The sequence below is a fragment of the Penicillium odoratum genome (genome assembly GCF_028828045.1).
Source record: "Penicillium odoratum strain IBT 22623 chromosome Unknown utg000008l_segment0_segment0, whole genome shotgun sequence".
Lineage (NCBI taxonomy): Eukaryota > Fungi > Ascomycota > Eurotiomycetes > Eurotiales > Aspergillaceae > Penicillium > Penicillium odoratum.
The window spans coordinates 2,807,341-2,823,220 of NW_026643150.1; the positions used below are offsets into that span (position 1 = coordinate 2,807,341).

A 15,880-nucleotide genomic window follows, 5' to 3' on the forward strand; every position below is an offset into this window, starting at 1 on the left:
AAGATAATCATGAACTGGCTCAAGTCAACGTACGTCTTTCCATTTCTTTTCAATGTGGTTGATATTTTGGTGGGGGTACTGATCCAAATCACAGTCTCTCTGCTGCGGTAGGCACGCAGGAACCTATCTACGGCCCCGAGGCGATCCGTTCGGTCGCCCAGCAGACCGCGGAGACCCCCTACACTGTTCTCACTCGAGACCACTTGCGATGGAAGGCATACCAGTACACCAATGTGGAGACACACACCTTTTACGTCATGGCCGACAACGGCACCTTGGTCTTCGTTCAGGTCATCTACAGCAACATTGCGTGAGTATAGATTATCTGCCCCTCCATTCCGGACCTGATAAGCAACATCTACCCCCATGCGCTGGGAATGGCTGCAAGCAATAAAGACTGTTGCTAACGCGGCGTCATGCGGAACTATAGAGGCATCCATACTACTGCGCACTTCAACACCAAGATCTTTGACCTCACTGGAGCCGGCAACCACATCTGGCACTCGGATAGTCTGTCGAACTTCATGTTCGACGAGAAGATGGTTTGCTTCGGCGCCGATAACCTGACCATCACCCTTAACGAGGAGGGTGACTGCTACACCATCAAGTCCACTGTCAACCCTGACAGCATTGTCGATCTTAAGATCACCCGGAAGGCACCGGGCTTCACCATTGGAAAGGATGGTACTTCCTACTTTGGAACCGATCCTAAGAACCCCTGGGGTTCTATGACCCACTCCTTCTGGGCACGTTGTGCCGTCGAGGGAAGCATCACTACCAAGGATAAGACTTACGACCTAGCTGGTCGTGGTGTGTTTATCCCCGCAATGCAGGGCATGAAGCCCCACCACGCTGGTAAGCATAGAGACATTCCCCCCTCAAAGCGATAGTACTCATGCTTATAAATATACTAGCTGCCCGCTGGAACTTCATTAACTTCCAGACCCCCACCTACTCCGCCATCATGATGGAGTACACTACTCCCCCCTCCTACGGCTCTACCAAGGTCAACGTCGGTGCCGTCCTCAAGGATGATGAGATCGTCTACGCCGGTGTCACTAACACAGTAACCCACACTGCCTCGACAACGGATCCCACCAGTGACTGGCCCGAGCCGACCTCCATCAAGTGGGAGTGGACTGGCAAGACCGCCGATGGCCAGGAATTGTCAGCTGAAGTCGATGGATCTCTCGGCAAGCGCCTTGACCGCATTGATGTCATGGGCGAGGTGCCCGGCTTCATCAAGACAATTGCCGGCAGTGTGGCTGGTACCAGGCCGTACATCTACCAAGTAAGTACCCACTCTTGACCACTGGTTTAATTCAGCTGTGCTAATTCGCAACCTGCAGTTCTGTCCTACGGAGAAGCTTTCCTTGAAGCTCAACGTGGGTGGAACTGAAATCACCGAGGAGGGCTTCATGTTCTCAGAGTCTACTTTCATCTCGTAAACCCGTTGAGCCGGCCTCTCCATCCCACGTACATAGGACATTCGGTCCCCGAGTGGGACTCTTTGGCGTTAGTTGAGATATTTTCCATTATGTGCTGGAGGCAGTCGATATTGAGGGCCCCCATGCGAACCAGACATCCACAGACTGTATACTGGATACTTAATGCTATTGATATTGATCATATTACTATCTAAATAGAACCCCGCTTCTTAGGAAAAAGATAGTATCACACTTATTGTCATGGAATACTTAACTTAATTTAAACTGGTCAAAAATTTGTACAAGAGAAATTGTGGTAAAGTACATGCAAAGTTTGAACAAATACAAATGAATGGGGAGAAGTAATCCGCCAGCGGTCTTGGGGTATCGAATCAGTCCCTGAAACGGAAATTTATGAAGGGAACCACCTCAAATTTAACCCAATAAAACAAAGCAAAAACGAAAAGAATAGAAAACGAACGAAAAAGACTAGTTATCAACCATCAACTGCTCGCCTTCGTCCAAGAGATCGGTAACCCGCGATAGATCGGAGATCATCTTGCGACCATGACCAACCAGCAGCAATTTCTCGGCGTTCGCTGGAAGACCCAAGTAGGTAGGTGGCTCGCGTTCAGGGAGTTTGTTCACCCAAGCAATGAAATCGCGGATGCTGGTGCCAGTGGGGAGGGTCAGAAGTTCGTCATTCTCGACTCCCGAGACAAGTTTGTAGTCATCCTCGAAGGCGGCTGGGGTGAGGAAATTGTCTACCAGGCTCACCAGTTGCTGGTAGTCGCCAGCGTCGTCGATTTTACCACCGTACATCTCGGCAATGAGGGTACGAATCATTTCCCAGGGAAGCTTCTGAGGAGCAACATTGGAACGGCCTTGGGCGACAGTGTCGACCCAGTGATCGATGATCAAGGCAGAGCACTCGTACTGTGAGGTGATTTGTTAGTAATGTTATATCTAGTAGGGAGAAATGAATCTTACGTCACTGTCATTAAATTCCCAGAAGCCCTTCCATCCAAGACTTGGGGCGTAGCGAAGTCTTTCTTGAACGACGGCGTGGAAGAAGCAAAGCAATAGGTAGACACGAGCCTTTTCAACAGGCGCCTTGCTGGCACGAGTAGTCAATGAAGACAGAGAGTCCTTCATATTGGCACGGACACCGGCAGGCTGCTCGAACATGAGCACGCGAGAAGCCCGAATGAGATTGACTGGGATCTTGGGACTGGATTCCATGGAAAGGAAGATTCGGAAATCCTTGTGAGGCTTGAGCGAATCCAGCCTCTTCTCCAGGCTCTGCAGCCAGGCAGGCGCCAAATGGACGTTCTTGACAAGGACCCAATTACCGGTGGCAGCCGCGTTGCTGATGGCCTTATCGGCACTTTCGAGACCCTCATTGGAACCCATGGCAATGTTGGCGCAGGTGGCGTGAGTTCGTTCGACCAGGGCATCGACCTTGTAGCTGGCATCGAAGCCAGGGCTGGAACTGAGAGCAATGGGCGTAGTGGCGGTAACTTGCTCAACTACATCCTTAAGATCACTGCTTCCCTCGAACAACTCGCGGCCAAACACAGCCTCGATGAAACGTTCCGCCATTGGAACGAATCGATCCATACGGCAAAGTTTGACAAGGAGCAAGGATCGAAGCAGCTGATCGAGCTTGGGGGTACTTTCTTCCCAAACGATCGGGACAACATTTTCGGCAAGTTCCTCACCCAAGAATCGTTCCCACTGATCTTGAGGAATATTGGGAATGTATTCCTTGAACAGTGACATGTTCAGAAGCTTGCTCATAACTTGTTCGCGAATATCTTCGGTGGTCGAAAGATCAGCGTCTTCAACGGATTCATCCAGAATGCGATCAAGAATGGCTCTGTCCATAGGGAAAGGAGTAGCCTGGGCAAGGAGAATTGCCAGCGTAATGCGGTCCTTCTGAACAAGACCCAGTGACGTTCGTTGGTAAGTGGTGATGAACAGGTCTCGGATGATCATTTGAACGCGGGAGGAGTGGTCTTTCTCCTGCGCAAGTCGCTTGTTCTGGTAAAGAACAGAATTGAAGATGTCCACGAAATACTGGAGAGAGAATTGGTAGAAATGATTGATGTGATGAAGCTGCTCCAAAACTGCAAAGACGGCACTGCATGCCCGGGCAATGATGCTGTACTGTTGAGTGATAGTCTCGACTTCGGACATGACACCCTCGGTCTCAGACATTTTCTTCGAAATTTCAGCGGCCTCCTTCTTGAGAGTTTCGAGAGTTTCAATAACGTTGTCGTCATCAAGGATGTTGCCGCGTGACTCGTTCAGAGCCTGCAAGAGGCGCTTCTCTAGCTGTCGAAGGTGGACCTTGAATTCTCCTTGCATCTTGACCAAGTTGTTGCGGCGTTCATCCACATCAGGTCGCTCAAACTTCAGAACGTCATTGAGTGATTGGGTCTGTAAGCTGCTCTGGGTAACCGTAAAGTTGACAAAGGTGGTGCGACTGCATACATCCGGCGGGAACGAGGCGGATGGATCTCTAGTCGACAGGAACAGCTTGAATGATGGGGAAAAGTCGATTTCTTGCTTGCCGAGTTGAATAAGCACACGGCCACCGGTCTTCTGGTACTCCTTGTTGAGGACGTGGTTGAGAATCGGATCCAGATGCTCTGCGTCCTGGATGAGAATTGGGTTTCCGAAACGCAGGGCACTCTCTAACTGCTTGACAAATGAGTCGTCCAAGAAGCTTGTAACGGTAAGCTTGCGATCCTTGCTTTCTTTCTGCAGGAATTCCGTGGTTCGGCCAGAGGGATCAACGATTAGAGGATATCTGTTGAAACGCTTCAAGATGATGGCGTTTTCTGTGCAAAGGTCGTCCACCGGTAGAGAGTGCTCTTGCCAAGCCAGACGTTCATCGGCATTGGACAGGTACTCCGTAATAGGGTTGTGGGGCTTGAAGTGAATGCCGGACTGAGCCAGCTGGTTAACCCAATCATCAATCATCGCCTTACGGAACTGTTGATCATAGAGACCAGCATAGGCAAGGAACGCGGCTGCAATGAGGACATCACCAACAAGAGTGCTGATCTGAGTCTCGAAAGATTTGCTGCCATCCTCCCAACGCTCGCGCTCGGAGGCCAAGCTGTCGAGCAAGCGAACACTTCGGTCGACCTTGAACTGGACTCGGGCCATTTCTGTCTTAATGGCCTGAGTTTCACTGATAAGGGCAGCATACTCAGCCTTGTAGGTGGCAATGCTGCTTTCCAAACTTTGGATCGTGTTTTCGATAGTCTGGGCCTCTGCCTTGGTTTGCAAGGCTTGCTCTTCAAGCTGATCGACCTCCTCACGCAAAGGACCAACACGATCCAAGATCGCCGAATAATTGACCTGAGCCTCAACCCATTGGACCAAGGGGCCACAGGCCTTACTGGCACGGTTCACACGCTCGTACGTGAAGTCTTCCTTAGAAAGGAACTCGTTCTGCATATTGGTGCGGTGCTTGCGCGTCATCTGGCGCTCGTTATCATAGTTAACAATGCTGGCAATGAAATCGTCACGTCGCACAAGACCTTGTATGGTCTTCCAGCTGTCAACCTTGTGCCCAAGGAGTGTGCAAACAGCCTCTAGTGCAAGTCTAACACTTGCAGGGGGGTTACCCATGGATCGAACCTCAGTTAGGTGCTGACGCTTAATGTTGCTGACACTCCGTTGAGCCTCCGCAACGGCAGGCTCTGCTTGTGCCAGGTCGTGCAGCACGACCTCCCTCCGTTCCGCGACCACCTTTTCTTGCTTCTCTAGCGCCGCTTGTACCTCCAGTGACACTGTCTTCCTCTGTTCTGCTTCCTGTTGATCAGCGACCATACGCTGCAGCTTCTCGTTCGCTTCGGTGTCTTTCTTCTCGAGCTGGGTCTTCTTTTGTGCAAGACTAGCGCGCAAATCGCTCACTTTGTCTACGGTGTCGCGAAGTTTCTCGAGACCAACATTCAAGTGACGTTGTTGCTCCTCAAGGTCTTCACGCTTTTCATTGAACAAGTTGACATATTGTGCGACAAAGTCAAGATAATGGCGTGGAGTGAGGAAAGTCGATCGGCCTTGCTGTTTCTGCAGGCGCTGGTTAAACCGGAGAAGCGAGTGATGAATGTAGACCATGGCGTTCACAACGGTGTCCCTGTGCGATGCGGGGAGTGCCAAATCGCGGTAAGCGACAGGAATACTGTCAGGCGCGACAAAGCTGGGTTTATCCAGGTCAACGGATTGAGTCAATTCGGAACCGACTTGGAAGAGAGCTTGGTCGGACCAGTCACCCATCCAGTTTAATACACAACGGTTGAACAGGGCAGGACTGGTGGCAGCCTTGGAAGAAAGCCCGTCCTCGGGCGGGTTCATGGTGAACACGACGTGCAGATTCTTGACAATTTGCTGAGTGAACCACTTGTAGAGTTCTTCCTGCGAATCAAGGAGTAGACCTTGGCGCTGAGCACCTTCTTTACAAGCCGTCATCAAAGAAGAGAACTCATCGCCCTCGAAAAGACCCGGGACCTCGGCATTGGCAAGCAGGGTGTTCATACGCTCCAGGAAGCCGGAGTCCAGAACGTTAGCTTCGTCCATGATGAAGCAAATCTTCTCTCCCTTGCAACCAGCACGGCGGAGAACAATTCGCAGATCATCATCAAAGTCCTCTGACGAGTATTTACCATGGACCTTGATTTGGAACACCTTCAGACCATTCATCCAAGCAACGAACCGAGACAAAGTTGTCTTTCCACTTCCGCTAACACCGATCAAGATGAGATGACCTTGAGGCTGACGGAAGACTCGATCGATGCGCAAGGCATGTTCAAGAACGTCATTGAACAGGACCAAAGGAACGTCAACCTCTTCTTCACAGAAGGTCTTGAGGCGGGCTTTCACGAAATCACGAAGGCGTTCCTGTTCGACGGGAACATAGTTCTTGGAGAGCCAGTTCGAGAACAGAATGGGTCCCTTGAGAGCTTCTTGGTCATCGATTGTAGGGAAGTGTTCCAAGGCAATGCGACGGACAGCATCCGCTGTCCAAGCTCTCTCATCTTCAGAAACAAGACGATCCTGGAAGAGGCGCAGAGCCTCGTGGGCCCAGATCCGGACAAGACCTTCAACCGACAAGGTTTCGAGCGGTTTGATAGCCTCATAGACACCACGAACCCACCGAGTCAGCTCACGAGGAGAGTAAACGTAATGAGGTTGAATCTTTGCAGTAAATCTTGTCTGTGATTCAAGATAGAACTGGACCATTGCCTTGGTGAGAGCCTCGGAGTATCCACGAAGCAATGGAAGGATCTTAAGTACCGCCGAGTTGAAGGTACCGTAGATCTGATTGAGAGAAATCTCTCCGGGGTAATCAACCATAATAAGAGGAGCATGGCGAAGGAAACGATCACCCATGGGAGTACGGCCGGCATCTGTCGGGGGGTTACAGGCACCCACGAATTGAATGCGATCAAGGGTGACCCAAGTCTTGTCGGAAGTCCGCCAGAATCCATTCTGCTCGACAAGCTGGCGCAGGAATGAGATGGCGCGCTGTGTGCCATAACGATCCGGTGCAGGCAAATTGATCTCGTCGCAGAAGATGACGAGCCAACGACCAATTTGGTTAGGCGACATCACAACGCCATTGAGGGTCTTTTTGTACTCGCAGTACTGCTCAAAAGTCTTGATCAACAGATCCGGTGTGGTTGCACTGGAGAAGTTGAGACCAACAACCTCCATGTTGGGCAATTTTCTCAAAGCAGCAAACAGAGTCATCGTTTTACCGGATCCAGGAGGACCACAAAGCAACAAGGGCTTGTGTTCGGCGAGCCACGAGTAAAGAACATCCTCGTGTCGGATAGTATCCACAGTTGGGATGATCACGTCGGTTTGGGTTACTGAATGAGTGTTGATATCAATCGACGGCACTTGGGATTGCCAGCTGGTCCACTCCGCCCTGGGCAGAGTGACATCGAAGTCGATAAGAGAGGAGTCGCCGTCAGGTGGCAAATCGATTGTCGACATTCCGGTAACAAACTGCCCAAAGGCTTTGCGGTCGGCAAGAGGGCAGTCACCAAGGAAAGACCAAACAAGAGTGAGCAGAAGCTTCTTGGAAATGTACGACTCAATCTGCTCGGGATCCAGGGGAAAGTCAACATGTTGGACATTATACTCCAAAATGTTGCGACAGGCCTTGTTCAACAAGCTGAAGAGGGTGTTCAATGCCCGGATATCAGTGAAGTCCATGATATGATTGTATTTCTTCGCTTCTTCAAGAGACTTGTGGACGAGGTCATCCATCTCCAGATGCTGCTTTAGAATGGTAGAAAGGGTTTCTTGCGTGTCTTGTGTTCTAGCAGCAGCAGTTCCAGCTGGAGCACTGTCATCATCCAGGTCTTCGAAAGTCTTGGTCTTAAGGCTCTCAACGTAGTTGGAGATCATCATGGAAGGAGTGACAGTATCAGCGTTGAACCACACCATACCACAACGACTAACAGTTGCTAGGGTGGCGTATTTGAGGCTCTCAACTTCGAACATGATGCGAACATTCGGAGGCAGATTGAGACGTTCACCGTTAGGCAGAGTGAGAAGCTTGTTGTCATCCAGAACACTGTTCAAATTCTCAACCCATTCAGGATCAACGTCACCATCAAAGACAATCCAGTGACGCTTGCTGTCTTCTCCTCGAAGATTATCAACAATCTTTCTCAGTATTCCAGTGAACAGACCATCGGTCCACTCGCGGGTGGTGCTGTCAAGGTTACCATAGAGGGCCTCCTTTGACATGACCTTGGAGTCAATGATGTGGGAGACACCTTCGACACCCTCGATACGTTGCATAGCTTGCAGGAGAATCTTCCAGGCGGCCGACTTTCCGGATCCTGATTTTCCGACCATCATAACACCATGGTGAATACATTGAATTTGATACAGTTGGAGAGCCTTGGCAATCCACATATCACTGTCGACGAAGTGCTGTTCACTAGCAATGTCTCGGATTGCCTGCGTAAGCTTCTCAAAGTTTGCGGGCACGTAATCCACACCAGGGAAGTCTTGCACTTGGATTTCCAACATTCGGTCGACATCTTCTTGCACAAGCTTGGGAGCAATAGTCTCACGCAAGCTCTGAACAATGATCTGGGGTTCAATGAGTTCATCCGGACCAAGATCGCCATCGGTATTAGCAAGACGAGCCCGTTTGAGCCCGCCAGAGCTGACAAGAACGCTCTTCAGAGCACGGAGACCGAAGTCATAATGGGCTTGCTTGGTCAACTGAGAAGCACAATGATCGAAGAACGGCACAGTTTGCTTTGACAATGGCTTGGCTTGCTTGAAACCTTGAGAGAACAGCATCACCTCGGTAATAAGTTCCTTGTCTGGCTTGGACATAGCAACACTACGGAACAGCTTCTTCAAGTTGTCTGGCAGGTTTGAGCGGCCCGCATAACCAGGGTTCATGGTGATGAAGATACCCGTGTTGGAATTCACAGCTAACCGTCTTCCAACCAATTCGATCTGAGATTTGGCATCTTCTTCTCCTTTTCGCAAGCCGATCTGGATGTTCTGAATCTGCTGAGAAACAGCAGACAAAATCCTTTCTTCCAAACGATTGAACTCATCAAAACAGCCCCAGGCACCCACCTGACAGATACCAAGGAAGATACGGCCCATAGCCTGGAAATCAAAGGTGTCGTCACAACAGAAGACCAGAGTGAATCGACCAAGCTGTAGACCCAATGCCTTGACGGATTCTGTCTTTCCAGTACCAGCTGGACCATAGGGAGAACCACCCAGTCTCTGGCAAAGGGCCTGAGTGAGGGTGAGGAAACAACGATCTGTAAGAGGAGTTCGGACGAGGCGTTCAGGGACACCCAAGTACTCGAAACCATAGCTGAGTTTGGCATTTGCCATATGAACATACAACCGTTGCAAGAAGTCGCCTTCTGGCTGGTACACAAATCGCATCTGAAGTAACCACAGGTGGTGTGTAGGTGTAGTTGCGTTGGACTGGGTGAGCTTGAAAATAGTGTCACGTTGATGAACGAATTCAGTGATCATGTGCTCGCACTTCTTGCGAGTGATTGCATCTAGCTCACCAAGCACAGTAGCAGCTAGTAACTCTAGGATTCTAACTTGGGATTCGTACAGGGCAGGGAGACTGGCACCCCCATCATCCAAAGACTTCTGCACAGCATTCGTCCACACGACCTGGCTGGCAAGAACAACAATCTGGGCCGGATAATTGGCGAGGAAGTCATTGAAAGCTGTTCGGTCCACCTCGGGAGCATTGTAGAGAGTATCGAATTGCTCAATGGCTTCGCCAAGAAGCTCAGCCAACGTCAGCTTCATGTTAGTTTCCAGCGCAGTGAGCCAGTCATTGATTCGGGGTGTCTTGACAAGGTTGACCTCCCGCTTCAAGCGAACTTCTTCGCCTTCTTTGGAGGTGATACCGACAATGTTGTTGTCGTCATCCATTAGAATACCAGACAAACCAGCGAACATCTTCTTGAAGTGCTTGGCAACGCGGAAGGTGTCGTTGGCGTTACCGATGATCTCCAACAAGTCCTCGTCACCAACAAAGTAGAAGCGAGGGAAAGACACACGCTCACGTTCCAGGTATTCACCAAGAGCCTTCTGGATCTTGTTCAGCAATTCAGCCAATCTTTCCAATGATTTCTGGACACCATTAATGGCAAGAACGTCCAAAATGAATGGTGACTTGTAGACTTTCTTCATCACGGCGAAGAACTCGGAGTTGATGTTTTGGAAACGGCTGGATTCAAGGGGCAGAAGATGCTTGATATCCGCATTTCCGGTGAAGACACCTTCCAGGTACACCCACTGTCTCTGGACATCAATCCAGACATCGAAGAGAACATGGACGCGGTTGAGTTTGTCTTCCCAAGAGGTGGCTTCTTCCTCAAATTCCTTGTAATATGGTGAATGTCTCATGGCTTGCAGAGAGTTCAAGTTCTCACTGCACTTGGCAAATAGATCATCAAAGCCACGAATAAGGCGACACTTGTTCTGGTAGTTGACGAGATCCAAGGAGTAGTTTTGCCAGGTTTCGCGAACGGACTTCAAGAACTCCTCTAGGGCCATCTCACCTTGAGCCTGTGCGATCACATTGCGAATAATTGTCTCGCTTGTCGCAAGCTGCAGATCCCAAACATCGCCAAGGGTCAGAGATACAAGGGAGAATCGCTTGCCGGGCTTCAATGACTTGTAGATCTTCTGCCAATGTCTTTCCTTGACTGCCTCGGACTTCATGTCCGAAAGCAGCGAGTTGACTTTGAGGAACTGTCGGAGAACGGTTTGAATGTGTTCAAACGCAGCGTACTGCCTCATTCGGCTGGGCATCTCCTTGGTCATCTTGATCAAGCCATCGAGGGCTTGGCGGAGCTTTCGGGGCTGAACGCTGGTCCACAGTCCGTCGCGGAGATCATTCAAACTCTTCCAAATTGTAGACAAGGCTGCCCACACGGACATGAAGTCCTGGACCTCCTCAAGAATTGCAGGCAGCGAGGACTCAGTGCTCACAGGAAGATCGAGGGCTTCCTTCGCTTTAGAGACCATCTCAAATTCGGACTGGAGGGACTCAAGACGCGACTGGAAAGAGCTCAGAGTGCGGGATGCCTCTTCAGGGGGGATTGTACCCGAGACAGGCTTCTCATCGTTCCATTGAGAAATAACTTCAGCAATCTTATCGCTGATGACGCGGTCTTCGGCGGTAATTTTTGCACGAAGACCCTCAGTCTGGTCATGAACAATCTTGCTCTTCCGAGTAAGTAGTTCGTTGAGAGCAGCCCATTCACCATCAACGTTCTCTACATGAAGCCAGTCATTCGGGAATTGGTATCGCTGGCGAGAGAGCGTGGTTTGACCCTGACGGAACATATCAACCTCCGGCTCCCAAACACGGGTCTTCCGCTTGCATTGCTGGACAATAGTGATGAAAGAGACAGCATGGGCTGTGGAGGAAGCCTCCAAGGTCTGTCCTTCCAGGTCGCGCCGTGCTGCGGCAATTTCAGAGTGAACCTCGCGCATGCGACCGCCGAGCTTAGCACCAAACTTCTGCAAGATTTCGTGTTGCCACTGGTCATATTTGGCGTTGACCTTCGTCTGAACTTGCTCGTAGTCAATTCTGATGTTGCCGAATGACCGACTAACTTCAGAGGTATCGAAGGTGGCGCGGCTCTTTCTGATCTCTTGGAGCAGCTGAAGCCACTGCGAGAGATCGTCTCCTAGGATGTCATACACCTGCTCGGACTGTAGATCCCATAGTGATTGGAACTGCAACCACTTATCGACATATTCCGATACATCTTTGAGACGAGACTCCACAGCACCGTATACCTGGTTGAGCTCACTCGTGCAATGTTGCGGGAGTTCTGAAAAGCAAGCTTCTGACTGACGTACACTACGCACGTCGATTGAAATTTGGTAACGAGTGGCTTTGATCTTCTCAAGATTGCAGATTACACCGAGCCACGAGTCAAAATGCGAGAACCAGCTGGCACGGGCGAACTGCAGAGGTGGATCAAGATGGAGAACCTGGTTCTTCATGGAGATCTCGTGGAATAATTCAGAGAATTGGATGCGGTGGGCAATGGACTCTGCCTCACCATTAGTCTGAAGAGATGTGGTGTTGCCATTGCGAGACTCTTGGAATGTAGTGATCCATTCACGGACGGCGCGAAGAAGTCGCTCTCGCAGAATAGTTTCAATTTTACCATTGAGCTCCGAAACCCAGTAGCCAAGATTGACATAATTCTCAAGGTTCAACTTATCCACTGCCGTTTGGATAATGTCCAGACGCTGCTTGAATGCTGAAGCATTGTAAGCGCATGTCTTCAGTTCATGAATCGATTTTTGAATGCTTTCATTGATTGAAGAGAGAACGGCCGTCTTGGTCTGAAGAACAGATGCTGAGCCAGCGAACTCGCGCACGAACTGAACATGCTTGCTTTCCGTGCCCCTGGGTTTGGATGGGTCAATGGCCCCATTAGCCAGAGCTGATTGCTTGACATGTAGCTCATAGGAATGAACAAATGACTCCCATCGGAGCGGAATACCCTTGCTGACCATAGCTTGAGAATCATTCACGTAGCCATTGAGCAAAATAGCAACATCAGACATGGATGCAATGGTACGGTTTGTCTGCAGGAGCGTTCGTACACTTTCCATCAAACTGATCGCGTATGGATAGACACGCTTTGCTTCTTTGGAAATGTTGCTCACGGCATGAGGAACTTGGAAGTTTAGCCAAATGAGGTTACGGACTTCCTTGAAGAGCGCAATGATCTGAGCATCAAAGTTGACTGTGAGCTCTAGGGAATTTCCAGCAGCGCGGTTGCGGACAATATTGAAAAGTCGGCCGGAAATTGTGATATGCCGTCTTTGCACATCGTAGAGCCATGACTCGAACACAGGACGTGTGTCCAGCTTCTTGCGGAAGAGGTTGCTTTCGGATTGCAATTTTTCACCCTCGGCGTGTAAGTGCCAGTCTTCTCCAAGCACATTTTCCACCTTGCGCATATAGCCGTCCAGCTGGCGCTCGATTTGTCGAGCCCAGATGATGGCTCCTGAGACAGGTGGCAGATCACGCAACTGTGCCATGGCATGGGCCTCGGAGTGGCCATACTGCTGCTTGAATCGTTCATGAAGGGAAGAAATGTCACGCTTGACATTGTCAATTAGTTGTGTCTGATACTCGCCGATGGCACCACGAATTTTGGGCCGAACCAACAGAGCATTGAATTTGGAGAAGACACGGAACATCTCATTGGCATTCTTAGCGGTGGCAAGACGATCACGAAGGCGAGCAATAATGGAATTTTCGACGCGAGATGTGCGCTCGCTGTAGCCAATCTCAGCATTCTCCCATGCCCGGGCTCCCTCAGGGGAGACGTCTAACACATCGATATTCTGGAGAGCAATGTAGGCATGTGTGACCTCTTCGACGGCATCGACATCACCGATCTCCTCCACGATGACGGCTCCATCGGCATCTACTACGCCAGTCTCAGTAGGTGAAGAAGTCTTGGGCCCGAGAACATTAATAATGGTCTTCTGGAGCTGCTCATGGTTGACACGGAAAGTGTCAATGTACTTCAATCGTTCGCGAACGTTATCGATTCTGGCATTGATCTTGATCGGAATGAATTTTTCATTACGACGCCTAGTTGACTCTCGCGCCACGTTGGTGAATTCCTTCAAGTTTTCATCCCAAGTACGCCAGATTGCTTGGGTGACCTTCATCAAAGACCGGAACTCGCGATAATCGAGGTGCAAAATCTCACGGCCGTTGATGAGCTCGTGTATCTTCTTGTCCAGGTCGCCCGAAATCGCCTCAACGAGGGAAAGGGCACGCTTGATCGGGTACGGGCAGATCTTCAGCTTCTTGTTCAAGTGATTGAAAATTAGACCAAGTGACTCCTGGGCTTTTTGCAGAGATGTTGCCGACAGCAGTTCATCCAGCGGGAAGTCACGCATCAGTTGGTTATACTTCTGGACCAATTCCGTGGCATCTTTCAGCCCTGTATCGGCCTGGAAACTGAGGGTGGGTTGGTATCGCTTGGCATGGCGGAGGATGTCCATAGTCAACTTCACACCATCGCTTTGCAGTTGACCCTCTATTCCCTCTAGCGCTGACTCCATAGACAACCAAAAGTTAACCTCTGGTGAAGCCGAGTCACCCTCCGGGTCCCGCGACATCTTGGTAATTGTCTGAATCGACCTGATCCATCCATTCACGGTATTTTGGATGCTATTTGTGAAAGCACTGTTATCCAACACCGTAGACGGAATTAGCTCGACGGAGGGCCGAATCCCCTTGGTCTCGGCTTCCTTCAGCGCAGCCTGGACTACCTCGTGGAGCGGTAAGTTCAAAGCCGGGATCTCCACATTTTGTTGAAGGTGCATAAAAGCCAGCTCCAATTCGGCAAACTTCTTCTTCGTACCCGGAATACCGGTTTTGGCCTCCGTGTCTGTCCTCGGCTTTGTGCCGGAGATTGTTTCCTGGTTGCGAGTGTTGGCATCGAAGTAGGGACTGAGACCATGGTGGAGCATCAGATGGATAATCTGGAAAGGCGACAAAGACGTTCCTTGTTGCGATTGTGCATTGCTGAGGGACGCAATACCAGGAAGGTTCATCACTTGAATTTGAGCGGCGATCGGAAGACCAGGGTCGATAGGGGCAGGGCGTTTGATGAAAGCAACGGACGAGACGGTGGTGGAGGCAGAGGAAATCTCGGAAGACAGGGTGTAGACATACTGGATCAAAGTCTCTGGGAGTATGTTGTTAGTATCGGAGAAGCGATGTTGAGGAAAGTGGTAGACTGACCAGAGCCTTCGGTCTCACCGTTTGTCTCTTCTGCGGCCACGATATCCTTCTGCACATAGACTGCAACCTGTGACTCTGAGGCAAAACGCGTGCATCTCTGTACTGTGTCATTGTACTTAGCCGAGGAGAGCAAGCTCCCAGCGCTTTCCAGCTCGGACTTTAGAGCACCCAGTGTCACCTGTAGCACATCTGTCAGGTACTGGACCACAGCACCAGAGTCTACCAGTGCTGCCGTGTCTGGCATGGAGACACCATTTGGTGCCCCTGGGGCAGCAACCTCCATTGTTTGTTTCAACTTTAAAGCAACCGACTCGGGGGGTTCATCGAAGATTGAGGATGTGGAAGCGCGATCGGCGAAGCTGAATTAAATGTTGACAGGGATCGCGTCAAGCGGGATGGGCAGAGATGGGTAAACGACGACCCGTATCAGGGGTTTTAGAAAGACAAAAAAAGATCTAGATTAATTAATACGGAGAAGAGAAGAGTCCAACAAAAAAAAAGGGTCGTCTGGTCTGCATGGAGATAACAGATACGCGGTGTTTGTTCGTTACACTTCAGGGGATGCGGGTCTAATCCTAATGTGGTTAGACTTGTCGCGCCCAACCATGTGACGTCCCTGACCCGTTCCAGACTTGCTCAACATTATTCCATGGATTCAAATTTATAGATTGCTTCAATGTTTCTATGTTTCCCTTACTTTATAGCTGTATTCATACTGCTTACCTAGGCAGTAGACATATTTTTGATAACATCGGTGTGAGGCCGAGGATCCACGGCTTATATATATTCAGCCCTGGAGGTGATGCCCAACGTTGAAGCTTCGTGGACCTTGATGAGTCTTGACAATGCCCACATGCATATTTATTAAGTCACATGTGTGTATTGCGACAGAGGGGCTACTTTGGGGCACTTCTGCCAGGTTCTATGAGCCTTGAAATAACACTACTAGTGCATGTTTTATCTAAATATCCCACGATAGGCTTTCCACCGCCCTTTCCTAGCGGTTCGTTCTACTATTCTCCTAATATATCTCCTACAGCTTTCCAAGGAGGCTACTCAACCAGAGATGGATTGCTGCGTGTACCACAGTAGCTCTGTCGGCGATCTTGGATGTTTC

General features: G+C 50.1%; 2 protein-coding genes across 2 annotated transcripts; one reads left to right on the forward strand and one right to left on the reverse strand.

The window, feature by feature from the left end:
• Positions 1–9: 9 nt before the first annotated feature.
• Positions 10–1,448, forward strand: N7520_011272 (survival factor 1 family protein; the record flags this gene model as incomplete). Its single annotated transcript, XM_057145205.1, has 5 exons — positions 10–29; positions 95–310; positions 431–855; positions 915–1,291; positions 1,350–1,448. 5 exons carry the CDS (start codon positions 10–12, stop codon positions 1,446–1,448), a joined length of 1,137 nt encoding a protein of 378 aa, XP_056990959.1.
• A 468-nt stretch (positions 1,449–1,916) lies between these two features.
• N7520_011273 (uncharacterized protein) lies at positions 1,917–15,046 on the reverse strand (the record flags this gene model as incomplete). Its single annotated transcript, XM_057145206.1, has 3 exons — positions 1,917–2,363; positions 2,418–14,707; positions 14,764–15,046. 3 exons carry the CDS (start codon positions 15,044–15,046, stop codon positions 1,917–1,919), a joined length of 13,020 nt encoding a protein of 4,339 aa, XP_056990960.1.
• Between the last annotated feature and the right edge of the window lie 834 nt (positions 15,047–15,880).